The sequence below is a fragment of the Chenopodium quinoa genome, unplaced genomic scaffold, assembly GCF_001683475.1.
Source record: "Chenopodium quinoa cultivar QQ74 unplaced genomic scaffold, ASM168347v1, whole genome shotgun sequence".
In the NCBI taxonomy this organism is placed as follows: Eukaryota; Viridiplantae; Streptophyta; class Magnoliopsida; order Caryophyllales; family Amaranthaceae; genus Chenopodium; species Chenopodium quinoa.
In genome coordinates this window covers 3,125,642-3,153,319 of record NW_018744460.1, presented here as the reverse complement: position 1 = coordinate 3,153,319, position 27,678 = coordinate 3,125,642, and the positions used below count along the sequence as shown (strand labels likewise).

The 27,678-nt window shown below is 32.7% G+C and overlaps 2 protein-coding genes and 1 long non-coding RNA gene across 4 annotated transcripts; 2 read left to right on the top strand and 1 right to left on the bottom strand.

Moving 5' to 3' along the window:
* Window positions 1-1,725: 1,725 nt before the first annotated feature.
* LOC110697306 (CSC1-like protein RXW8) lies at window positions 1,726-15,966 on the top strand. 2 transcript variants are annotated; one of them, XM_021874680.1, is made up of 13 exons: window positions 1,726-1,952; window positions 4,334-4,737; window positions 5,462-5,608; window positions 6,198-6,261; window positions 7,606-7,815; window positions 8,929-9,099; window positions 10,744-10,791; window positions 11,110-11,408; window positions 12,002-12,281; window positions 13,677-13,955; window positions 14,899-15,132; window positions 15,235-15,409; window positions 15,513-15,966. In XM_021874680.1, the coding sequence occupies exons 2-13, from the start codon at window positions 4,457-4,459 to the stop codon at window positions 15,608-15,610; spliced, it is 2,286 nt and encodes a 761-aa protein (XP_021730372.1). In that variant the 5' UTR covers window positions 1,726-1,952; window positions 4,334-4,456; the 3' UTR covers window positions 15,611-15,966. The 2 variants fall into 2 exon arrangements, with proteins under 2 accessions (XP_021730372.1, XP_021730373.1); XM_021874681.1 differs by lacking the exon at window positions 10,744-10,791.
* A 1,118-nt stretch (window positions 15,967-17,084) lies between these two features.
* LOC110697398 lies at window positions 17,085-17,744 on the top strand. Its single transcript, XM_021874776.1, has one exon. It carries the CDS (start codon window positions 17,085-17,087, stop codon window positions 17,742-17,744), a length of 660 nt encoding a protein of 219 aa, XP_021730468.1.
* A 7,857-nt stretch (window positions 17,745-25,601) lies between these two features.
* On the bottom strand, window positions 25,602-26,595 carry LOC110697432. Its single transcript, XR_002506484.1, has 2 exons — window positions 26,293-26,595; window positions 25,602-26,045 (listed from the first exon to the last, which is right to left on the bottom strand). It is a non-coding gene; the product is annotated as an uncharacterized LOC110697432 (long non-coding RNA).
* Window positions 26,596-27,678: the final 1,083 nt, after the last annotated feature.

Below are 27,678 nucleotides of genomic sequence, written 5' to 3'. Positions count from 1 at the left end.
TGTCAATTAGTAACGTAGTGGGTAGAGGTTATTTGTCAAAGTAACGGTCGATAGTATGAGTGTTTGGCAAAAGTAGCGCTTGCAATACTAAAATATATCAAATTCATATAAATATTGCTTAAAAAGTGATAAAAATTTACCAAACGCTACTCACTACTTCTAAACGCTACTGTTTTTAACGTTTGAGAAAAGCTACCCAAACGCTATCTCTATTATTAACCGCTATTAGAACCACTACCTTGCCAAACACTCTCAATTTATTTCTAGTAGTATTTTGACTAGTTAAAACGCTAACCGCTACCTCAAACGCCACCACCAAACAGGGTGCTTTGTCAAATGTTAAAAATATTAGCATTTATTTGAAAGGTAGTGGGTAGCTTTTGACAAATTTTGTTTACATTTTAATATTATGCATGGATTATGGTTGTATTTTAACATTTTAACCGCTACTTTTACCAAAACACTCATACTATTAATCGCTATATTGACAGCTAACCTCTACCCACCACTAATTGACAGCTACTCGGAACTCTAACAGCTATCCGCTACTTAACCGCTAAAAATAACCCGCTACCGCTATTTTTGCCAAACAGGATCTACATGTGAAATAAAACTATACGAAGTAGATGAAAACTACTTCGTAATTCTTATTTTCAGCCAAACAAGTTTCTCATCAAAAATCCATTTATATTGGAATTCCACTGATCAATAGTATATAGAAAGTTAATATTTCTTTTGTTAATTTTTAGTTGACATGAACCATTTCGATTCAGATTAGTGGATAAAACACTTCTTTATAAATGGGGAGAAAAGTTAAAAGACTCACAACCCCCCAAAAAATATCATAGAAGAGATATACATGAGTGAGCTGAACAAGCACAACATGAAAATGACTCGATCTAGTACGAGCCTACGACAAGCTTGACCGACAAGAAGCTAAACATGAAAATGGGCAAGAGCAATGCATGTACATCATCATTTAGAATTTGGTTTGAGCATGACTGGTCGACTTGCGAATCGTCTCGCTTTTTATTTCTAATTTATCAAAAATATAGAATCAATAAGGGGTTCATGAGGCCGGTATATGGCCCAAATCATGCATGGGCTCTATTTTTTAATGATTGGCATGAGCTCGACATGATACTACTTTTTTTTTTAACCCTATTTCAAGCAGGATCCTATTATGCTGATATAACACGTGGGCCTCCAAGATCTACTCCGTATCTAGCTTTACCTCCCATCAAATATTCCCGACATGCTAAGCTTCGTTTGGTAACATAAACATCACCATCCCAAGCATTCAACGCAAGAATCTTAAACCGCGTAAAAAATCACACCCATAAAACAGAATTAAAATCGTACACTCCATTCCCACGTTTATCCCAAAATCACAGGGCACCAAATTTCCTAATGAAGAATATCAAAAACTTCAAATTCCTAAATAGTTTCCATTTCAAGGCCGTAAATCACCCACTATTACCCCACGTGACGTAATCATTCAATCAATAAAAATAAAAAAATGCTGCGCTGGAACACTTAATACCTTCCACGTTGACCTTTTGCGATATCATCTTTCCAACAGTCCAAAACGGTCTGACAACTACCCAATCACGCCGTCCCACGTGGCCAACCCCGTTACTTTCTCATTAATTTGTTTTATTCTTCCCTTTTAATTCACCACATAATTAATTAATTATACTCCGTAATTAATTTCAGATATTTTTTTTTTGCATTATTCCAAAATAATCTCCGCCATCGCTCCAAAAATCCAAATTTTGATTCGGTTTTTCGTCGTTTTTTTTTCGAAATTATCCCCTAATTCTGTTTATAATTGCTTCTAGGGTTTCATTGCTTTCTCTCTCCTGTTATTTGTGAAGTATAAGCAAAGCATTTCAGTCTATTTTTTTTTTGTTGCAATTTGGTTCGAATTCTTCAATTTCGCCGGAATTCAGGTATTTTTCTTTGCATTTTTACAATTTTAATTTTGGATGTTTATTTTGTAATTCTTGAATTTGATATTGAGTAATTGTTTTAAAATTAAATTATTAATTTAAGATTAGTGAAAAATGTATAATTGCAGTATTATAGCTACATAGCTATTAGTTTAAAGTAATTTATGTGGTTTTTTGTTATTATAAAATGTTAAAGTGTTTATAAAGTGATACAGAAAGTTTTATTTCTTTGCCGTAAAGAATTTCTGTTCAGAATTTTGCAGATTTTAGTATTGTGAAATTTAGTCTTTTGTTTGTCAATTTTGTTGGCAAGAGTGATTTTCAAAATTCTGATAGGTGTAATGCAATATAGATGTTCAATAAGTTAGTGTTACGAAATTTGAGCAGTTAATTTTGATGAAGTATGTTGTAGGTGACGGTTTAGGGGGCAGAGGTTGGCTGGTTATTTTGTGTTGGTGATTTGATGAATGAAATTTTAGCAAAATACTTGTTTTGTAGTCAATCGTTAACGAATCACCTTAACACCTTAACGGAGCGTTGGTCGAAAGTACTTGTACTATTCATACATCAGGTTCCATTGTTGGATTAATGATTGGGAAAAAAATGACGAGGTTGCTGGTTCTTGTATTGGCATTCGTCTGTCTGAAAAGTCTAGAAAAAGTTGAGAATATGTTTCATGGAGAATTAAATCCCTATAAACTGTGATGCAGCGTCCACAATGATCAATATATTATCTACAGCCTTGAATTTTTGTCACTTGATAGATTCAGTTGAATTAGTGAGAGGATAACTGGATAAGTTTGACAGATTGCAATCTGCAATCTTTGTGCATAGGGGAGCTGTTTAGCAGACCAAGTTGTTCGAGTTCTAATCAATGTCTTCTAAATTATTGGCTCCAGCCAAAGTGAATTGTATGAAGGATCTAATTGTAGAGATATCGCCATTCATTTCCTTTGGCGAACATAAGAAGCAAAGATAAGGTGTGAATGTTGGGTTGCTCACTTACTGTGAGAAAAGTAAAGTCTGGATTTTAAAATAAACGCTTTATACAATTAGACAGGTACCTCATTCCTATTGCCAATATGAAAAGGAACATTGGATCCCCTTGTCTTCTCCATTCCTGAGCTTGAAATGGTACTGTAGGCTCCATGAGTAAGAATAAGATGCAAGACAACACTAGCCATCCCTAGAAAGACCATTCAGTGGAGTGAAGAGATTTTTTGAGATATTTTTTTCAACACACTAAGGTAACATATGGGTTTAGACCCTAGAGTCTATAGTACCCTTACATTAATTCAGTGGCAGCATAACATTCTGAAATTCATTAGACTCCTCCCCCATTACTGTGGAAGTAACAGTTTACTGAGATTAACTTATTACCATGGGGTAACACGCTATTGGATGAAGTTCTTCTACAATTTTCTGAGAGATTGCTAATTTTAGGAATTAAAGTTATGGGTTTCAATATACTTGATTGAGAAGAGTAGAGGAATGAACTATTTTACAACTACATTTTGATATTATCCCAAACTCTTGAATAAAAGAGAATTGAAGCCATCTATACCTGGGGAATCTGCATTTCATTTATTATTATACGCAAAGTCTGATTGATAATCCCTCTGCTCTAGACAGGAGTTATGCTCTAGACAGGCCCTTTTGATTAGTAGAAAAATCAACATAGGAAGAGAAGATGTTTTAGATAGTAAAAGCTTCTTATAAAGTCCGATAATGTCTTCTGGAAATCTTTGCGATCTTCTAATCACTCCCCTTAATCAGTATATAAAAAGAAGCAATCCTGTTCCTGCAGCCCAGCTTAAGCCATTGCACTGTTGGTTTGAATTCCCCAGCAGCCCAGCTTAAGCCATTGCACTGTGGGTTTTTGCTGCCTGTACTCTCTTCCCCATAAAGCTTCTAACATTCCAACTGCAGATATTCACTAAGTAAAGGATTAGTCTCTTTATGAAATACATGCACCAGTGTTTTTTTTTTTTTTTTTTTTTTTTTTTTTTTTTTTTTTGTTTTGTTTTGTTTTATTAATATATATATATTTTTAAAATATGAGATTTGGGGTTTGATTCTCATAGACAGGTAGATTATAATAGTTCTAACTTGACATAAATACTATAGGAGATTAGGAGGAAATCATTAATAAATTTTTGTAATACTCAATTTCTATATAGTGCTTATACCTCAATGTTCCTACCATTGGTTGATGTGTTTTTATTGGAAAATAGCTCTAATAGAGTATGACTTTTGATAAATAGAATTGATTTGAATCCACTTAGCTGTTCATATACTAGTAATGTACTTTTTGGATAATGTGCTAATTAGCTCTCCTGTTATTATCTCCTGATGCAATTCTTATACATTTTTTTTGGCAGCACCTGCAAATTGTAAGCTTTTGAATTCTGCACAGAACGGTCTTTCACAATGGCTCTATGATGTAAAAATATTTCTGATTTTCTCATTACCATGGTAAAATCTTCCTGATTAAGTGGTTTAAAATGGAGATATCTGCTCTGTTGACCTCGGCCGGGATCAATATAGGCATTTGTTGTGTGCTTTTTTCATTATATTCCATATTGAGAAAACAGCCAAGCAATAGAAATGTGTACTTTGGACGTAAATTGGCACAGATGCGATCAAAGCGAAGTGATCCTCATTGGTTTGAGAGATTTGTGCCTTCTCCTAGTTGGATTGTAAAGGCCTGGGAGACATCTGAAGATGTAATATTGGCTGCTGGGGGATTGGATGCTGTTGTATTTATGAGAATGCTTGTATTCAGGTGATTAATCTTGACTTTCATACTGATTTAAAGTTTTATAATATGTATATCAGACTGTCAGTATATGCTTCGTCTTTATTTGATCTACATTTTAACCATAGTTTTTTTTTTTTTAAAAAAAACTTTGTAGATTATATTAGGTGATTTCTATTGTACAATCGGTTGTAATTGTGCATGGTCCAACCAGGCTTTTTTTTTTTTTTTTGCATTGTATGCTAGTGATGGTTGAGCTGTAATATGAGCTGATAATTGGAGGGAGCATGAAAGACAAATTTGGAAAGAAGCTTTAGTTGAATTGTAAAATGTGGCCATGTTTATCAGCTATTAATAACTTCTTGATTGTTTGGTCCAACTTCGAAATGTGAAGTATGAAAAAATAGAGCAAATATGTAAATATGTAATGTAGTCTATTTTCTTGCCATTTTAGATAGATTACTGTTGTTTTCTCAAATGCCACAGGCTCTTTTTGATATGGTTTAGTATAACCTTTGAAACTAGACAAGTAAGGCATTCCAAGGGGAATTAGTGTTTTAATAATCACGCAGTTGCTGTAGTAGTGCTGTACTATATGTAACACGTCATTATTTTTGGTCTTGTACTTTTGTTCCCTGTTTATGCTCTCTGTTTTTACCCTTGTGTTTGAATCCTTCCCTTTTCTGATAAATGCTCCTATATATATAACCTATCTCTTCAATCTGATGCTGTTTAATTATTTATTGTGCAGTATTAGAATTTTCTCAATTGCAGCTATTGTGTGCACTGCTATTGTGCTTCCCTTAAATTATTATGGTCAAGAAATGCAGCACAAGTTCATCCCTTCTGAGTCGCTGGAAGTGTTTACCACTCAGAATGTTAAAGAAGGTTCTAGATGGTATGGTTGCATCTTCCTATCTAGTGTAGTTGCATCTCTTTTTTGCCTTTTTCTGGGTATGCAAAACAAGATTTATGATTCCTTTAATCTAACGTTTATAAAAGTTTTATAAAAAAACATCTATATAGTGTTTTTTCCCGGTTTTTGATACAAGCACATACACGCATATGCATCAAATGGTATTAGTTAAAAATTTTATGACAAAATGACGCATTGGTCAATTTTCTTAATGCTTAGTTGGTGCGTAATGTTTCTACTTTTAACTTCTTATACTCGATCCTTTGGGATACATTAATCATTTTCCATATATTTTTTCTGTTGAGGCCCTTGGGGATTTAGGGGTTTCTTTTTAACTTTACTTTTGGGGTCGGGGGTTATTGTTGATGTTGATAATTTGGGATGAGGTGGTGTTGAGATCCTCTCTTACCCACTTTTGTGAGTAGATAATTCATTTTCACATATTATTTTTGGTTGAATAATGGCAAAAAAAGTTTTATATTTAGGCTGATTTTTCCAACAAAAAAAGATTATAGTATTTATCTTATATGCTGCTATTTAGTGTAACTGTTACTATTGTTTTCTTTTTCAGGCTTTGGGCTCATTGTCTTGCACTTTATATCATTTCGTGCTCTGCGTGCATTCTTCTCTACTTTGTAAGTATAAATAATCTTGGGTATTTCAAAATTATAGGCCACTTGCCCTTAATTCTTAATTATATTCTCTTAAAATATTAAAACATTAATTATATTCTTCTCTACCTTATGATTCATCCCAGTGTATTTTGCAACTTTAGTTTATACAAATTTGAGGAGTTCTTGTTCAAACTTGCTATTTTAACGCATCATATGAAGACATGATGCATCACATAAAGATGTTGATCCTTTAGACTGCAAAAAGATGACTACAAATGGCTTACAACAATAACAAAACCATTGCCCAAAAAATAATGAGGTTGGCTGCATGAATTATGACCTATCTCCTATGGTCATCCACATGGATCCATTTTTCCATTCACATGATTTATGAATCTATCTAGTGCTCCATGCTTTTGCAAACCCTTTATTGGTATTTTAAGCTTTTTAATTCCCACTATTCAAGGTTTTTTTTAATTTTTTTCTTTTATCTTTGTTTCTTTTAAAATCTTTATTATCCCAATCCTCCATCTTCAATACCAGTGCATCCTGATTGATGTTTTACATTCTCATACCAATGTAGATTTTCTCTTTATCTTATTTTCAATGTCCGCAACTTGAATTTTTTTGTTGAATATCTACATTCCAAACTTTATCTGTCAAGGTGTTCTCACACACCCATCTTAACATACAACACCTCTGCTACACTCATCCTCTTACTATGCTCCTTAAATGCCTAACACTTTAACTTGTATAATAATGTGGTCTAATTGCTTTGCAGTCTTATGTAAATTTTCTTTTAACATAAAAGACATGCTACAATTGCTCAATAACCCCATTGTTGTTCTCTATTTGGGCCACCTAGTCTACGAGTTACATCTTGATCGATATCTCCACTTCTGTGTGAAATTGATTCGAAGCTTTTAAAACATTCAATAATGGGTAACTTTTTTGTCATCAAATGTCACACCACACTTTTATTTGGTTATACTTCAACTTAGCGCAAATTTGTTTTTTTCTTTTTCTCTAGCTTTTGTCTAAGTACTTAAAGCATATCTTTGTTGTAATTAATTTGTAATAAGGTAATCCTCTGTTACTCCTCCACAAGATATTTGTTTTACTTGTATACACATACCCTTAACCAGGTCAATATAAAGTTAAAAAACTTAGTAGAAAATTCTTTTAGTAAAACATATTAATTATTGGGCTATAGTTTGGATTGTACAATATAACAATTGTGGCCTACTATTATGATATAGAGTTTGTACCAAAAATTCATTGGCTACTCTCTAAATCTGAATGTTTATTTGTGTATGTACAATTTTGAAAGGGTTTTTCTCACTAGTAGCTGCTAATTTCCTTCAGGAGAATAAAAGTATTATTAAGAGGCGCCTTGCATACATTAAGGGATCTTCTCAAGATTTAAGTCAATTTGCTGTACTTGTTCGCGGGATACCTTGGTCTGCAGAAGAGTCATATAGTGCTTCATTGAAGAATTATTTTACGAAGCATTATCCATCTTCTTATCTTTCACACCAGATGGTATATCATTGTGGAAAAATTGAGAAGCTGATGGTATGTTGACTTATAAGTAATACTGTAAATAGTATCTGGCTATACAAATCCTTTTTCATTCTTTACAAGTTTTAAATGCGTGATCTTGATAAAAAGCGTGATCTTGATGCTTGCATGCCGTTAAGTAGCCTTTTATGTACATATAAATGTTTTTTCTTGCAAGTGATTTCTATACAACCCTTCCTCCTTTATCTTAGTAGCTATCATTTCTTTTCCTTTTGTCTTAATTTTCTTATTTGATCTTCTTTTTTGGAATACCTTGTGTTTGTTGGAGGTGTGCATGTGATTATGATGGCATATTTTGGGGACTTGTTCTTAGAGAAGTTGTATATCCTGAAGATTTTACCTGGTGGGGTACATGGCTACACATTTGGAGGGTGTAAGAGATAGATAAGATGATTTTAACGGAATTTAGGGAGAACATAGGCATTTGGTACTTTGATGGAAATGAAGTTCCTGATCATAATTGGTTTCCAGTACAGCCGACCCAAGATTCATCAAAATGTCTTTAATTGTGCCCAATTATACTAATACCATCAACTTCAGTACTTGGACCATCCTTATTATATTTGAGGATGACTATGCAAGCTATTTTCCTTTTTTAGACTTCAGTGATTGCACAGCACACTTATTAGGACATAGTAGGAAAATTGCTTTAAAATTGGTAATGGTGTGCGGGGGTTGGACACTTGGACTGTAATTGAAAAAATTATTATGACTGTCAAATTTTAATTTTCCTGTATATGACCAATTTTTTCCATCCTTGATGTGTTTGATACTTTGATATAGTTAATGTAACAGATCCTACGGAGAAAAGTGCAATCATAGAATAGATAATTATCCACTTTATAGCGTATTCTGGATCTGCTGTCCTTATCAGTTGACTGTTGTATCATACTATGTGAATTTGGTTTCTTCTCGACAAAATTATGAAGTCTTTAAGGGTTCAGATAGGTTCTGGTCTTATTGTGCAACTTTTGAAGCATTTCATTTTCTTGAAAGTGTTTATGTTAGTTTGCTTTATTTTTTTTATCTTTATCATTTGCTGGCTGTCCTTGCAGTTTCCTACCAAAATGTAACCTATTTGACTGGTATTTAACATATTTGATGCAGAAAAATGTCAGGGAGATGTACGATGTTCTCTATCATGATAGCATTCCTTCCTGTCACTCATGTGGTCTTCCAGGTGGAGGGCGTCCTAATGTATTCAACATTCTTGTTAATGAACCAGAAGTCATTGAAAAAGGGAAGCTTGATTTGCAAGACTTGCGTGATAGAGGAAAGGTTAGAAATGATAATGTCACCTGTTATGCTACTTTAGTACAGCTGTGAATGTGTTTGATTTCTACTTTCATCCTGCTCACTTTCTATTTAGCAATAATTATTGCTGAAACAGTTTTTCTTAATTATATTCTTGGTCCTATGCTTATTGATGCCTAACTTTATATTGGTAGAAGACGACTTGTTCTCTCTTGAGATTGGTGGTGGGGTGGGAGGTGTGTTTCTTGACCTGTAGCAGAGTATCCTGAATTGATGAAAAGGAAGGCTTTATGCTCTATATTTTTTTTGATAAACACTAAGATAGTTGATTAAAATTTGGTAGATGTACCATTGGTTAAATGAACATTTGAGTTAGGGCGTGATAAATGTCCTTGGGGGTTGGGTACACCATGTTCACTTCATCACATGTCGACTTGAGATAAAGGTAAAATTAGTTTGACATTACCTGTATAGTAGGTAAGATAGGATCCAAATTTCTATCAGCTGTTGATATGGTGGGTTATAGGGTATAACCTTAATCCTGCCCCATCAGGCTGGGCCAATTGGTCTCTCTCCTAGTATAACAAGTCTTTTCTGTCTCCTATCTCTCCATCACTATGTTGTACGTAAGCTATCAAATAGTTGCGAATGTAATCCATTTGATGGAGCAAAGTAAATGTCATAATATCACAATATCAAGTATTATTCTTGGTAGAAAATTATGGTGATATTAGATGGGTATAGGGTCATTTTTGTCAAAACTAATGAAGTAATGTATATTGTTTGATATTGTATCAGGCAATCGTAACAGCTGTCATTATTATCACCATAGCAAGAAGGTTGCTTTACCCTCATAGTAAGGACAATTGATTGTAAAGATATACTCTTATTTGGATGGGAAATTCTAGCTCTTGATGGCTTCATCATTCCTCAATGAGTATGGACTTAGACTCAGCCATTTTCCTGCCAAAGTAATGACCATATCACTAGAAAATAAACAAAAATCCACTTGGAGTTTGGGATTTTTAAAAGATTTTGAGCTGTAGTGATAATACAAATGCGAAAACGAATGTCATTGTCTGGTTGTAAGAAGCTTTATGTGAAGCCTACTCATTCCAATGCAGGATTTTTTACATAATCTATGCTTGTCCAACTTTCATAAAACTAATGTTTTTAACTTTTTATAGATGAAGGAAGAACTCAGTCTTTTTATAGGTCTTATAAGAATTTATGCTGTAATAGGATTCTTTTGACCCCAAACCTTTTGAATTCTTAGCTATCTCTTTAAGTAATTAATTAGCTTTTTTTTTTTTTTTTTTTTTTTTTTTTTTTTTCCTTTCTGAATTTAGCAATTTTTTCTAGTGGCCTGCAAAGCATAGCAAGTAGCAACCTACTTAACAATGTGTTGTTCTTATTATTTAGGATTTCTCTTTTTGTTTATTCATGACTTCTGCTTAATTGTTGTGTAATTGTGGGTTTGGGGAAAAGAATAGTTTAATTTTATTGGAGTTTTAGAAAAAATTTCTGGTGATATTATGGACTGGACCAGTGAAAGAAAAGTCAGCAGCCACTGCAGTTAGTCAATGAAGGGCTGTATTTATTAGTTGATATCTGATGCTAGTGTTAAATGTTAAAAGGTTTATTAAAATTCCCTTGCTTGAATTCCAGCCAATGCTGGACTATGAAGAGCTATTTTCACTGGGAATTTTGTCCAAGGTAACCCTGAGGTGTTTTATATGCTTCCTTTTATTATTATAATAATTATTAGTCACAGAATTTCCATCTAATGACTATTATCTGCTGTTTGTCAGTCTTACCACCCCTCGCATCCACACAAATAAAAAACAGCATTTTTAAAAAAAAAAAATTATTGTGTTATCAGGAAATTCTGGGTGAAGAACATCATTGATTATATTTGATGCAATTCTTGGATTAAGTATTTTGTTGAATTTCCTTCATTTTTAGATAATCATGTGGTACTTTTTGAAGTAGTTATCACTTCTTTTTACAGTTTATCTGCTTCTATTGTTCCAGGAGTGTCCATCTGCTTTTGTATTCTTTAAAACCCGCTATGCAGCTGCTTGTGCTGCACAGGCTCTTCAGTCATCGAATCCTATGTTGTGGGTCACGAATCTGGCCCCAGAGCCACGTGATGTATATTGGCCAAACCTAGCTATTCCATATAGGCAATTCTGGTTGCGAAGGACAGCAACTCTTCTGGCTACTGCGGCTTTTCTGGTCTTTTTTATCGCTCCAGTTACTCTTGTACAAAGTTTGGCTAATTTAACGCAGCTCCAGCAGGCGTTTCCCTTTTTGAAAGGACTGCTAAAGAAGTAAGTGACATGATTTTATAAAAAGATGTTTTTAAGTTCAGGTTGAATGTTAAATTGAATAATGTAATTCATTGATGATAAAACAAAACAGTAGACGAAGAGATTTAGCATCACTATGTTTTGTCAGGCAATGCTTAATTTAGGGGCTTGCGCTAAATTGGCCCTGCGTATGTGCAACGCTGCTAATAGTTTGAATAGTGAAAATTCTTTAGTATGCTCGTTGGACAACAGTGGAAGATTTCTCTTCTCCAGCATTCTGTGTTTGTATGGAGATGAACTCTGAAAGCTGAATTTTGTCTTCTTATTTTTGAAGGCCAGAAAGGCATAACATTTTTTAAGTGTTAATTCCTGTGATCTCCATAAAAAATGCTACACATGACATAATAGAATATGGCATCATTTGAAGTAATATATGTTTTTGGCTTGTAGCTGTTTGCAGTTGTGGATCTGGCACCCATTTGTCACCCTTTTGTCCATCAAAAGGGCTGCTGAAGGCTGCATTGCTTGATCAAATAATTTTTGGTAGTGAATCATTGATAATTTGATAGTACATCATTTAGTACTTATTTTTTCTTTTTGTTTCCTTTCCTCAGGCCGTATGTAAGCCAGCTGGTTACAGGGTACCTACCCAGTGTCATACTGGTGTTGTTTTTTTACACCGTCCCACCATTGATGATACTCTTTTCAACAATTGAGGGGTCAATTTCTCGTAGTGGGAGGAAAAGGGGTGCATGCTGCAAAGTCTTGTTTTTCACCATCTGGAATGTTTTCTTTGTTAACATTGCATCTGGAACTGTGCTCAACAAATTGAATGTCTTTTCCCAACCAAAAGACATTCCTCTACAACTAGCAGCTGGAGCAGTGCCTGCAGCGGTAAGTATGTGTTGTTTTCGTTTTATAGTTCTTTTTAGTTGCAGATCCCTCCTTGCTATCACTTTTTTCTATTATCATTGTATTCTTCTAAGTATCTCCTGTGTCTCATATTGTAGCATATCTCAGTATAGCTAACAAGCTTTACACAGCCTTAAAAAGTTTTTTTTTTTTTTTTTTAAATATATACTTGTATATTTTTAATTTTTTCTGAGAATCTAAGTACCGATGTTTGGTCTGAGTTTGTGTCATTGGTTGTGCATTTAAAGAGTAATAGCTCTGTTACATGGACTCAGGTACTCTTGCGTGACTTGGCCTTTTTATAAAATTTTCATGATTTTGGCTGGAGATGAAGTGTCAAAATGTTCTACCATACCAGAGTTTCAAGAATGTAACACTAGTACTTGAGTCCAAGTAACATAGATAGAAACAACCATTTTGGGTAGGGGTGAGGGATGGACCTGAGTTTCATTATTCTGACCAGAAATGATCAAAGATTAGTTTCTAAAGTTTATTTAGGATGAAAATTGAATAAGGATTTGAGAGTTTCGAATCTGGTATTAATCATGAGGGCTGTTTATTAAGAAAACATTTCCTCATATGACATTTGATATCTCCTTAGAATCTAGGTTACTTATGTGAAGGGACTGAAGGGTGTGTTCTTGTCATCTAATTGCTCTTCTTTCCTCTGTTAAATTTCTTATCTTACAAGAAAATAATCTTAAATTGAGGCGTATGACATGAGTTTGAGGGAAATATGCAAGGCACAGGGTGAGATTTGCTAATACAAGTATATGGTTGCTCATTGAGTTTTGGAGGTTTCAGGCTCAACTTGTGGAATTATGCTGCACATTTGTTGTTTGATTTCCTGGACTTGCTTTGGCAAAACCCTCTTGTGCAGGGTTACTATGAGTTGGCTATCACAGGCATACATTTTTATATGTTTTTTTTAAAGCCCCTTAGCAATCTGCATGGCTGCTCAGCTTGTGTAACTGTTCATATTTTGTTTCATAGGAAAAAAGGTTTCATTTAGATGACACTGTACAGATTTAGTTATCGGTTTTAGGCTGCTCATTTGGAATTTAGGGTGCTCATTTGGAAGCTGTTGGTTCGACATTTGTAAATAGGCTGCATATACCTTGCATGCCTTTCTTGACTGGCATTGGTTGGACCCTCCTGCATAGGGTTCTATATTTATAACTCTTTATTATTTACTCTATCAAATGCTATGAATTGCATATGTTTAGCATACTAGTTTATTAAATGCCTTAAATATAAGTCCTGTCAGCATGCATGCTCTACAAATTTTACTGATTTTTTTCTCTCACGTTGTTCTAAAGTTTATTAAAGATGATGTAGCAAGGGTTTGTCTTATTTTTACTCACTAAAACTATGCAGGTCAAGTTCTTTATGACTTATGTCTTGACATCAGGTTGGACCAGTTTGGCATGCGAAGTTGTGCAACTCTGGCCTCTTCTCTGTAACTTCATCTATAAGTTCATCCTCAGAAAGGATCATGGCCCATTTGATGGAGAGTACACCTTTCCGTATCATTCTGAAGTACCTAGAGTCCTTTTATTTGGACTTCTTGGTTTAAATTTTGCAATCTTGGCTCCTTTGATGCTGCCATTATTGCTGATTTATTTCTGTCTTGCTTACCTCGTGTACAAAAATCAGGTATGCTTTCTTTTTCCTTTTTTTTCCCTCTAAAGTCACATTTATTTTTCCTTTTTTTTAGTAATTAGTTCATGGAGTTTTTCCTCATGATGCAAAATGCTTCCCTATTGTTATTGGTGTAAATCCTTTTTCTTTCATCTGCATTCAGAACTGATTTAAAAGTTTATAGGAAGCAAATGATAAAGAATTAAAGATAAACCTCTAGGAAAATTGTTCTCTCGCATTAATTATTGTATGCAAGATATTGGAAGAATGAAAGTATAGAAATAAGGAAGAAGAGAATTCAGAGAAAAATGGATAATTGATTGTAACTTGGTGCAATTAAATCATCAAATGATGTTTACAAGCCCAGGTCTTAGAGTTGCTGGACAGTCCCAATATCCCAACTACAAGCTAAGCTAAATTAAAAACACTTCACAATTTTTTTGATTCATTTGGTCCCTCATCGATCTCCTTCTTATATAGATATTCATTCTGCTTTATTCTCCCTCTACTCTGGTAATTTGAATCAATTAACTCATCTAGATATCACATGGGATCTTGCTGTATTCGTGTTGATCTGTATTATCGAAATATCAATTTTATTTATTTTTTATTAATATGTAATCAATGATAATAATAGCCAAAGATTTTCATTAAAGACCATGTAAAAGGCATATGAGTAGGACTTAGGAAAACAGAGGGAGTGCCTCTCAGCTTATTCCCCAAGCTGCCACATAATAGAATTCTGTTGTGCTTCCCTTATTATCCTTCCCCTTTGGACAAGTTCATTACATATCATGTTATTTCTTTTCTGCTGGTTTCTTTTGGGTTGGAATATGTGGTTTGTCTTATGAATTGGCATTTGAACATGATCATATATGCTGATATGCATCATAATTCATAACAACTTGCTTTAATTTGAACTGATGTATCCTTTTGCACATTAATTTTTTTTTTTCAGATTCTCAATGTTTATATCACGGATTATGACAGTGGTGGTAAATATTGGCCAATTGTCCAGACCTCAACAATATTCTCTTTGGTGATGGCACAAATCATAGCTATGGGAGTCTTTGTGTTGAAGAAGTCGACAGTATGCTTAGGATTCACTATTCCATTGGCTATATGTACACTCTTATTCAATGAATATTGTAGGCGGAGATTTCTCCCTGTGTTCAAAAACATTGCTTCTGAGGTAACATATTTGATGTTTGTGGTGCTTATCTGTACCCCTTTATTATTGTAATCACAAGGTGTAAACAAGAAAATATGAATTTGATGGATTGCATAATTGCAGGTTCTTATTGATTTGGATCAGCAAGATGAGGAAAATGGGAGGATGGAGGCTATATATCAACGGCTTCAATCTGCCTATTGTCAATTGGAATGGCTTGCATATGGTGGTTCCAGACCAAAAACAAAGTACTTGTGTAACGATGAAGACATTAGGCACACTCAAGAACTTAAGCCAGGTCTGTCCTGTTATTCCTTTTTTTTTGGCATTGAGAATTTTATTGTACTTGTATCGATTCTTTAGCAACTAATGCATGAATCTGACATGTTTTGTTATTGCAGAAATTGAATTTAGTCGAGAAATTACATCAGATGAATCTGTAGATAGACCAAGGCCTACAAATCACAAGACGGAAGTCGAATCCAGTCCAATTAGATAGTACATCATTAGGCTATATTGATTATTTGATTGCTTTTATATTCTTCTTCCATTTTTGATCTTCTGGAAGTGTATAGTGGTATAGACGTATAGTGGTCATATCTGCTTGAATCAAGGCTTGTAAGAGCAAGTTGATTCACAATATATTTGTATAGACTTTGTATAGGATTTGAGGCAATACTTTTGTTCTCTGCTTCTTTTGTTCAATTATACAAACAAAACTGTGCATTCCTCCACATTACTAGGTTGCAATTTTCTTTTCTGGTTTATAGAGATCCTTATATGTTATATACAAAGAAAAAAGGAAAACAGAAAAAGAGTTTACAGATTATAATTTACTTTTGCAATTTGGTGGCTCTTCGGCTTTTGTTTTTTTTATGCGGTGCTAGTGTTGTATTTTTCAATTTTTTTAGTGTGATTTGCTGCTTATTGTCTTTTATTATATGTGATACATCAGCATGGACATTGCTTTACTGCTTCATTAGTAAAATTTCCTATGTGAATTAAACACAATAAAGCTTAACCCAATACAGTATAAGTAGTTTTTAACACAACCAAACAATACTTGGTCAACTCTAAAATAAGTAGTACTTGATTTAAAGGTAAGAAAATGTATCTTACAACCATAAGATAGGATTAATATCCACTAGGGATAACATGGAGAGTCACATCCAAAGAGCTTTTAAGACAAATTTGTTTCTCGTTGAAAATGAGATATTGTGCTAATAAATATATGTAGTATATACATCCAAAGAGCTTATAAGACAAATGTGTTTCTATATACATCCAACATATTACCTTCCTCGAATCTATTTAGTTGCCTCAATTTGATTTGCCATTGTGTACACTCTTTCAACCATCTTTATAATTTATGCATAGAAATTGTACTTATTTCTTAGGTTCATTTCAATTCTCAGATATAATATAAAAATATCAACTTCTTCTATTAAAAAGGAAGAAAAAAAAAACCTTTCTTGTGCAATTTATAACTATAAGTATTACAGAGTAATAGTTAATTAACACATGTAAGTAACGTGTCAACTAAAATTCAGATCACCTGCATTATTAAGAAAACAAGCACAATATTTTAGTAATCACACACATTTCTTTTTATGAGAATTTATTATATTATTACAATGTATAACAATCTAACATCAAAACACAAACGACCCTTAAAAAAAAAAAAATACAAACGACCCCATCTAATGACTTGACGTGACGATCTTCCGTGCATGGCGTCGTGATCATCCGTCTTCGTCTTGGTCGTCAGTCGTCAACAAATAATCCTCATTTATTAACCAATTTCTCCTTTTTTTTTTTTTTTTTTTTTTTTAAAAAAAATCCAAAAACCCACAAATAAATTAATTTCACCTATAAATACCCTAAACCTTTCACCACTCGTCAGTTCTCACCCCACAACCCCATTTCAGAGGAGAGAGAAACTTGACAAAAAAAAAACCTCCATTCTCCCAACAATGGCGGTTACCATCCATGAAAACCCACCTCCATCCCACAAAGTCCGGCACTACACCATCACCATCTCCTCCGCCCACACCATCTCCACCACCGTCACCTCCCACCCCGGCGCCGCGCGCGACTGGATCCACCGCACTCTTTACCACCACCGCCGTAACCGGCACCGTCTCATCATCGGCCTCGGCGTCCAATGGACTCCAAACACAATCTCCCTCATCAACAGCCCCGCTTCCACCATCCAGCTCTGCATCGGCTCTCGCTGCCTCATCTTCCAGCTCCACCACTCTCTCTCCTCCCCCCGCATCCTTCGCCGCATCCTCTTCGACCCTCGTAACACCTTCGTTGGTTTATGGAGTCACTCCGATGCTGCGAAGCTTCTGGAGTGTGATCATAAGCTTGAGATGATGAAGGGTATGCCGATTGATCTCAGGAATCATGTGTTTGACCAACACGGAAGGTCGCTTCAAGGTGGTTCGATTGTTGAAATTGCTGCTCAAGTTCTGAAAGTTGAGATTGAATGGGATCGTGAAACTTCTATGAGTGATTGGGAGGTTCATCAGCTTAGTCGCTGTCAAGTTCGCCAAGCTACTGTGGATGCTTTTGTTGCTTTCGCCATTGGTATGGATGTTCAAGCTTGGAAACTTAACGATTATATCTGATTTTTAAATGTCATATATAACCCCACTTTTTTTTGTTTTTTTGTTTGGTAATTAAGTAGTAATTAATTATTAATTAATGTGTTGGATGTTTTTATGTTATCCTAATTTTTAGCCTTCTAGGGTTTGTTTGGATGACGGGGTTTTTTATCTTGGTTTGATGTAATTTTTGGTTTAGGTGAAAACTGCCATTTTGATGGAATTGTGCGTAGCACCAAAATCCGACATGTTAATTTGTAATTACGAATCTAACTTTTATCCATCCGTTTTCCTCGTACAGTAATTGATTAATTGTAGCTTAGATATTTCATGTGGGATTTTTTTTTTTTTTTTTTTTTTTTAAAATGTAATGTTTCTAAAATCAAAATGTAAGAACAAGTGAAATAAATAAGCGTTGTGATTATTTAAGGATAATCTTGTGGAATTGTGTTGAATATAGTACAATTTGTGTAAACCCTTAAAAAATTTAAAGGGATGAATGGACTAATAGTTAAAAGCATGATTCAAAAGTCTTCAATAAACAAAAAATAAAAGGAGTAAAAAATATTTCTTATAAAAAAATCCTTTCATTATCTTGGTTTGATTCCTCCCAACATGAATTACTCCCATGATCCGTCTAGTTTCCAAATCAGGCTCAAATTGTCCAGTGTCCACAGCCAATTTTGGTATACTGGACAAAGTTATGCATCCTTCAAAGTCTACTCAATATATGGCCTTAGACTGTCATTCAACAAATCAAATAGTAGATCCTTTTATTCACTTTTGGCCAAAATGTTCCCAACATCTGTTGTGGAAAACATGAGAATTGTCCTAAAGTTCTACTTGTATATATGTTGATCTCATCCATTAATGCCGAATATCTCACCATATCAGCTTTTGAACCTATAAAACCAATTTATTATGTTTATGTGCTTACAAGTTTATTACAAGAATTGAAATATTCATACATGATTACACACTTACAATATACACAATGTGTGTGTGTATGAAAAAAATGCATTTTTGCCTCCTTAGTAAACCAAGTTAGAGTTCATCATTTAAGATTGTTTATAGCTTATGATAGAACATACTAGTTTTAGGCTCTATTCTTATAAGGGCGCTGGATATCCAAGCTCAAGTTACAACAAAGAGTGCATTATGTTCACTTATTAAAAATTATCTTAAGTTTTTGAATTTAATAGAACTTATTTCAAATTAAATTGAATATAGTTAGCCGCCCTTATTAACTTGAATTTCAATTATCTGAATTTATCTATTTGAACTGGTTTTAGTCATAAATTTAACTTAGTTATCCCTCACTAACCTTTGTAGAGGTGTAGGTATTATCGAAGCTTTTTAAAAAAAAATATATATATTATGGTGAGTTCTACTCATCTACTTTTCACTTTTAAATCTATCTTATCTTAAACTATACACAAGGGCCTAATCCACAAACTTCAATTAATTTTATAAAAATGAAAATTAGGAAATCACCCTAATTAAATGAATACTCAACTCCACTCCACTCCACTCTTTTCTCCCTTCCTTCTGTTTCTCTTTGCGTACTTGACAAGCTTTTATTTTACATTATTTAACCAACCATTTTCTCTTTAAAAAAAAAGAAAAATGAGTCACCATTACAAACCGTTCTCTCTCTCTAAAACCTAACCCACAACACAAACAATGAACCCAGACTCCATAACCATAAACCCCAACCGCCAAGCTTACACCGTCCAATTCTTTTCCACACCGTCGTCACCTCCACCCCCACTGTCGCACGGCAGTAATGGGTCTACACAACCACCGCCGTGCACTCTACACTTCTTCCCTCACCATCGGCCTCGGCGTTTAATGTTAAGTTCTGGCTGCAACATACAACTTACAACCATATTAGATTTATGCTCCGTACAACACTACATATCTATCAGTTAAATATTGTTGACATATTGCTATCTAAATTTGCGGAGACTTAACAATTTCCCAACTATATAATGATGTTGATTTCCTTGATTGAGTATTAAAACTAAACTTAATGTCATATCTTAAATTGCCTACATATAACCAAAATAATGCTATACAACATTGTATAAGTCCAATACTATTTAATGGACCTACAAAAATACTACACAAAACCTAAAACAAGTCTAACAAACAACAAAGAGGTAAGGTCGGATGGAGATATGTATATTACCACACATAACATATTGGAGTAGAAAGTATTACACAAGTAATTTTGTAGATTTCCTTAATTATAAAATTATAATGGATAAAATGAAAATAAAAATCAAAAGAAATTTGTCATATCTTTTTTTTTTTTTTTTTTTTTTGGTCAAAACATCCATACAAAAATAATATCTTTCATTCACTTTTATGATTAGTAGAATTGATAACCTTGTTTATAAGGTATTAATATTAGATAAAAATTTCCATACCGTGTTAATAATCACTTCTTTTTTAAAAAATAAAAAAATAAAAAAATTTCTCGCGCATTAACACAAGCTTATACTAGTTTATTTATTTATTTAAAAGATACTCGTAACTTGGTAAGTAACATTTGGAATAGGTTTCCAGTATTCTCCTTAACATCCACATTGATGACAACAGGCCTTTCCAGTCGGCCAACATGATCCGATACCACAGCAATAACATGTGCCCAGACCTGGGCAGCCCTTTGGTTGCGGATTACATTCTTGTACAACTATTAATTTTCTGCTCATCATCTTCAATCCCTCTCCATTTTCAGCATCACTAATTATTCTATTCCTTTCGCCGTCATTAACATCACCTACATACATTCACAAGAAAATTATTCAATTATTTAGACAGTTTTATAAGTGTATAAGAAGTTAAATTAACTTAAATTACAAAAAGTATATACACGTATGTGACAAATAAACCCTTTTCTTTTAGTTCTTTGAAAAAGATTAGATTTTAATACTTCATGTAAAGTAGGAATTGAAGAACACCTTTATAGTGCGCCATGATTAGGAGAGAAAAAAAGATGAAAAAAGCCAAAAGGGTGATTCTTGATCTGCTTCCATTGCTCTTAAGGAGTATTATTAACGAATTAATTAAACAATCTGATTTAAGGATGAATGATTTAAGTGAGTACAATACATTGTGTGCTAAGCCAGTTTTCAATTTATAGCCTGAGTACTTTGTACTTTTGAAATGTCAAGATTTTCCTAGCTATGAAATTAAAGAAACTATAAAAAAAAAAAAAAAAATAATGAAAAGAGATATATAGGAAACAACATTATACTAGTAAATAAGGAGGGATTCTCAAAATAATATTGATATTGATTTTGAAAAGGCCGGAGTCGTACTAGGAAGGAAGATCACTAAGATTAACATATATATTTAATAATGTATCATAGAATATCAACTAGTATAGCACCCGTTAAACATCAAATGCACATAAAATATAAAGTATAACCAATTTAATATAGTAACAAACTAACAATGGATACCTTTTACGTTAACATAGTTCTTATTAATATGAAATAATATTTATTGTCAAAATAGTCAAATTGAATATCAACCCATCTAATGATGTTATATCAATCAATCAATAATCAATAACTATATACTAAAAGACACATCATCAATGACACATGTCATCTTCTGGTGTGTCCTTTGTATTTTCTTCCAAAAAATTGATAGTGAATATACGCAATATATTTTCTTCCAAAATTTAGGAAAAAAATCGTACAAAAATATATTTACCAATTTAGATATCTTATCATATATTTATATAAATTCCTATATAAGTAATTACTTTTTAATGTATAATGATTATTTATAGTAAAAAAATCATGAATATATATCTTTCAACCTAACATAATTAGTGAATGAAAAATTATCAAATGTGAAAAAAAAAAAATACCGTCAAGGTTCAAAATAGAAGAAAGCTTGCAATAATAAATATATATTTTAAGTTGCTTGATTTGGGATAAAACAAGAAATAGATTTTGGACCAAATAAATTATTTTATATATTTAAATACAGTTTTAAATTAATACTCTGTAACAAAGAGTGAAAAACCGTGCATAACCGTGAAATACCTAGTTACATATATTATCTAGTAGTGGATAAAATGAAAAGTAAAAAGGGAGATTTAATTGGAATAAGATTTCACCCCCTTTATATTTTGTTTGTTACATCCTTTTGCAATTCACATTCATTGGTTCTACTTTTCTATTCTATACATATATTTTTTTAAAGAAGACCAAAATAAAGAGATAATATAAGTTATTAACTTTTCCCCCGTTAAATAGTGTAAATTAAAAATTAAGCAATAATATAACTTTTCCCCCATTAAATACTAATAGAGGTTAAATTGTGTAAATTAAAATATATGCAAACTAATGATAAATAGTGAAAATTATCGTGCATGAACGATTTGTCAATGTGGTGTTGAAAAATAAAGAAATTACTAGAATAGTGTTCACCTAAAAATATTTCTCAATTTAGTGTCCATGTAGGTTTGGAAATTACGAACCTAGGTTATAAATTAAAAATTATTGAAGAGAAATTTTTTTTAATAAAATCCTAATAAATTTGTATACCATCAAATTTATTTATTTATATTTTTTTTTCTTTTTTTTTATTTTTAACACGAAGAGGGTTCCTTTTATTAATTACTCAAACCTTAATCAAGGAGAACATGAGGTTACAGTTGGTGGGATTTCTTCAGGCCAAACTTTCATTTATGCATAAGATATATCTTTATCAAGTCAAACATCATCTTTATCTTAAATAATGCTTACGATGTCTTAATTTTTTTTTTTTAGCATTGAGCCTCATCAATTCATCATTAATGCTTTTGTATATTATTAATAGTAAAAATGGATATAAGCACTATGGAATATATGAATATGATGTACTAATATAAATGTTTAAATAATTTCTTGCATTTTTTTTTATAGCAAGTAACCAAGAATATTAGAGCAACTCCAATGGTTGTAAACTTGTAGCTAGGGACTTGCTTGCAATATTAAATAATCCCTAGCTAGTACATTGGAGCTAGAAAATGCAATTAGCTTGGTTAAGCAAATTAGCTTTGGAGAAAAACTTACCTATTTATATATGTGTGTGTGTGTGTGTGTGTAAGGAATCAATAAAATGAAATATAAAGAGTTAATTAAGGAGGTGGGATTCATTTAAATTGTAAGCTAATTGCTAGCCATCGGAGCTCAAAGTAACTACAATGACAATTAACTTAAAAGTTTATGTGGCATGCCAAGCTACACGTCAAATTAATTTCATGTCAAATTAGCTTGTCATTGGAGTTACTCTTATTAAGCTAAGCTAGAAATATCTAGCAAAATAGCAAAGCTAATACAAGAAGGATACTCTTCCACCCAAACTCTCAAATCCTCATAGTTTCTACTATTTTGAGCAAGTTTGTGGGCAGCCACATTCCCACATCTTCTGAGTTGCGAGTAATCAATAAAGGAGCACAAAGCAAGTAGCTTAAGGATGTCCCTAACAATGATACGGCCAAAGCTAGACATTTCCTGCTTCCCCTGTTTCAAATTAGTGAATAGATTGCTGCAGTCCGTTTCTAGTATATTTGTTATGGACATAAGTTGTCAAAAAAATATATAACATGAAACATCAACGTTTGGAACAATGGTGAATTAAAACCCTTAGAGAATAGTTTTGAGACTCCAATGATTTTTTTATTGAGACTTTAGATACGAAGCAATAAAAATTAGGTTTAGAGTTTTTCAATCCTAAGTGAACACCACTTTGAGAAATATTTTAAAGTAAACACTATATTAATAATTTCTTTATTTTTAAATACCAATATAGCAAATCATTCTGTCGTGCATGGCACGGAACCTAATATTGATTTCAATATAAAATCCAAGTATTACCAATTTACCAAGCATACTCAGCTCGTTTCAATCACTATTGACCACAATTCCCGCAGTCATCTAATATCCACTCAAAGATTCACCTTGCTTAGCATTTTTTACATTTGAATTAAAATAGCTAATTAAGTGTACGTATTAACTCACTTTTGAACATACTAAAATAAAATTAAAAAAGAATAATTTAGAATAGAGAGCAAGTAGTATGCTAGTGCTCATTAGCGGATCCAGAAAAAATATTTTTCAGGGGTCAAAACACATTTGATAATGGGTCATTTGATAAAAATATAAGTAATTTTTAAAGAGAAAATAATTATTTAATTTTATAGGAATTTTTTTTCATGTTTAAGTGGGCTGAAGGGACCCCACTTTATTAGATGTGCATCAGCCACAGCTAATACTTGTTTATTCATCTTACTCAAGTAATGATGTTTAAGTTAGTATTAGTTCTTATATGAAGTAGAAATATCATTATAATAAAATAATTTTAACCAAGAAATGCACTCCATACTCCATAGACAAATAAATATGAAAACATTTATATATTAATTAAATAATATGTAATTTACTACGAAGTATATTATTTGGCAAGAAATAAAGAGCGACAAAATAATGAATGATATGTTTTATAATCGAATTAAAGTTCGTAAGATAATGATTAAAATTAAAGATTGTCGACAATATATATAGGATTCATATATTTTTTCCTATATACAGAGTATGAAAAAGATACACAAAATATAAATTAACAATAATAATTCATTCTTATGTACACTAAATAAAATAAAAATATTAAAGAATCAATGGAGAACTATTTTACCAAAAGTAATATTATAAAAGATATTCTTAACTTATACAATACATATAAGATAAGCAAATTATAGAGGGACATGTGTCGGCCTCACATTGATTTGCTTGTTTTTTAGTATAATATATTGACGGTTGATGATGATATTATTATTTAGAGATAGGATTAATGGAAATTAAAGGGACCATAAAGTAAGGATATAAAAATTTGAGCCAGCATATTCAACATTCAATCAGAGAGTGAGGGATATCTCAAGTGGTTAGAACTCCCCTCCTGATTTCAGGTGATTCTGGGATCGATTTTCATTAGTCGCCCTTGTGGCTCTCTAAATACCAAAAATATTCAACATTCAATCAAAAGTAGTGAGAAAAAAGGACAAAAATGTTGACTCGAATAAATGGAAAATTATGTTGTTTGTAAACATAAAGGATGATTCTTGATCCACCACTTGCTTCCATTGCTCTTAATTAAGAAGTATTATTTAATTAATTAAACTATTTGATTTGATTGTATGTTCAATTAGCTTTCAATTTATAGCCTGATTAATCTTCTTAATTTAGAAATGTCAAGATATTTCTAGTTGTGTAACCGAAATAAAATCATAGGTTGATATTATTTTCATGAAAAGAGATATAGCAAATCTCAAAAAGAACTCTATACATAAGAGTTTGCTAATTATAGTTTATCAATTAATAAATCTATCCATCTATACTTTACCAATCCTATAACTTGTTTGAAATATTAGAAACTCACAACTAAACATATTTTACCAATTCAAAGCCTAATAAATTCAATAATCTGTTTCAAAGCATTAAGGAAAAAGGTCCAAGTAACTCAAATGTTTCAAAGCAACAAGGGAAGAACTCACTTTACCTTGCAAACAATGATTTTCTCTACAAGAAATCAACAGCCTGCTATAGCTAACCCCACAAAGGTCTAAGCTAGCTTGATTACATGGTTAGTTTGATTGCTACAACAGATGTCACGCACTCACGCCATTGACAATAGTTTTTTGTTATTTCCTTCGTTTTATAATGATTTTCAATTTTGACTGTGCATGTATGCATTAATGTATTACGAAGCATTTGTTATGTTACTACTATGCTTTATATATCGAGAGTAATTTAGACAATTCTCTTATTTTGTGTATAGTGCAAAGATTTCAAGTTAGGCTAGTTTGCTCTGCTATACATATTATAAAGAATCCAAAATTTATAATGACTTCATGTACGAAATATATTGAGATTGTTTGTCACTTTGAACATGGAATTGTTTAGAATGGACTCATTGCACCTTCATTCCATATGTTCCTACTATTGTTCAATTAATTCCCATGCTCGAATTTGACAGGATATTGGGAGTAAAGCTAAGTAACTTTTACTATCGTAGTTAGCTTATGGGTAGCTCTACGCATTTTTTTTTTTTTTTTTTTTGACATAAACTAGTATCACACACATCATAAAACGAGTAATCACGCGTAAAATAATACTTCGTAGTTCCTTTTCTCTTTTGTCATCGGTTACTTCTAATGGCAATATCCAATTCCTGGGAAAACCCACTTGCAGTAACCAGAACAACACTCATTATTTAAAACGCAGCCGCTTACATCAGAAGCCCCACACGCTTGACTGGGTACTGCTGCAGTATATGATCAAATTAGAATATTAGATACGGAGTAGTAATTAATTTAAAACAACAGTTATCAACTTATATGTTGTCAATTTTTTTTATTAATTGCATAAACTTTTGTAACATCTTATTTGAGTAATCCCAACTAATAGATTAATTAATAGAATAACTACCTAACACCTTACTAATCTTAGCTTGTTTAGATTATACGGAGTATTGTAAATAAAAGCTTTATTAAGGAGTACTTTATAATTACCTCACATAATCAGCACCAGAAATACTAAGAGCAAAGCCAACTTAGAGATTACAGAAATTGAATGATTCTCCATAGATTTATTTTATTTTTATTATTTTTATTGACGGGGTGAGAGATTGGAACGCTCAATGTCCTTATTTATACTACTTCCTTTGCCCTCAATACCCTTTTAGGAGTGTACCAATTTACTTGTACCATCTTTTAAGAATTTTGAAAAAAAAAATGGTTAGTAAGAAAAAACGGTCATATTGGTTCAGAACCTTTAATAGATCAACCTAGTCCGAGTTAACGAGCTCCATTTTGAAAGTGGGGGTAGGATAAGGGGATCATTAATCTCAAAGTGCCCCTAGTACGAATCAAACTCCCAAACTTAAGGTTAGAAGGTTTCTTCCTTACCACTAGGTCAACACTTTATTGGTTTTTAGGGCTAAAAATTACTAGTATGGTTTAGATTTTACATGTTCTTGTAGCTTATTGAGCCCATGCATCTACTTTAGATTGTACATTTCTACACCGATTGAAATTCCGTTCTTAGGCGGCCAGCCTACATAATGTTGGCTTATAGACTCATAGTACATCACATGCCTCGTATACTAAGTATACACTCTTACAAAGTCATAAAAGTCAACGAGTCAAAGTCATATCACATGCCATGTAATTGCCCGTTGTTGAGTGGGGATGTGAATCAATGAGTTTGGGAGGTAAGTTAGGTTTGTGATTTGGGAATTTCCGTGGACAACGAATATGAAATGTTTTTGTGGCGAGTTGGTGCAATAATTGAAATGGGTTTTCTCTTAGCCCTTGTTTGGCATGATGATTATGTAGTATAAAAAGATATTTATATTCAGGATTGGTTTATGTACCATGTTAGAGAGCAATCCAACCAAAATTTTAATCTAATGGTAGAAGTCATGACTAGTTTTTCTATCAAAAATAACATCAAAAAATTACCCAATGCGTTTTGCTCTGTATCTGAAAAGACAAGTTGTAACAGACTTATGCACTATTCATATACAACAAAAGTTCCAAAAGTACCGAGTAACAAATCACTAGAGACTAGTTACAATAAGACTCCTCTGTTCCACAATGTTGGTTACATGCATTTGCTATCTTTAGTGTTTTCGTTATGGTTTAATTATTGCCTAAATTAAATAATTTTTTCTTACATATTTGCCCTCATATATCTATACATTCCAATGCAAATATACCCATTTATCAAAATAAATACTTGCAAAAATATTTCCATGTTACCTATACTAAAGCATTTCCTTGACAAAGGTGTAAACACGGCAAACTTAACTAACATTGTAGAACAGAGGGTGTATAAATTAGGAAAATAAGATAAGAATTTAGGAAAAGATAGACTTGTATTTGATTAATATTATT

What these genes read in the sequence shown, in the direction of transcription:
- LOC110697398 (XM_021874776.1), top strand. Translation starts at nt 17,085, where the DNA reads ATGGCGGTTACCATCCATGAAAACCCACCTCCATCCCACAAAGTCCGG.
- LOC110697306 (XM_021874680.1), top strand. Translation starts at nt 4,457, where the DNA reads ATGGAGATATCTGCTCTGTTGACCTCGGCCGGGATCAATATAGGCATT. An exon ending in GAAAAATTGAGAAGCTGATG is followed by an intron (nt 7,816 to 8,928) that starts GTATGTTGACTT and finishes TATTTGATGCAG; the next exon opens with AAAAATGTCAGGGAGATGTA. An exon ending in ACCTCGTGTACAAAAATCAG is followed by an intron (nt 13,956 to 14,898) that starts GTATGCTTTCTT and finishes TTTTTTTTTCAG; the next exon opens with ATTCTCAATGTTTATATCAC.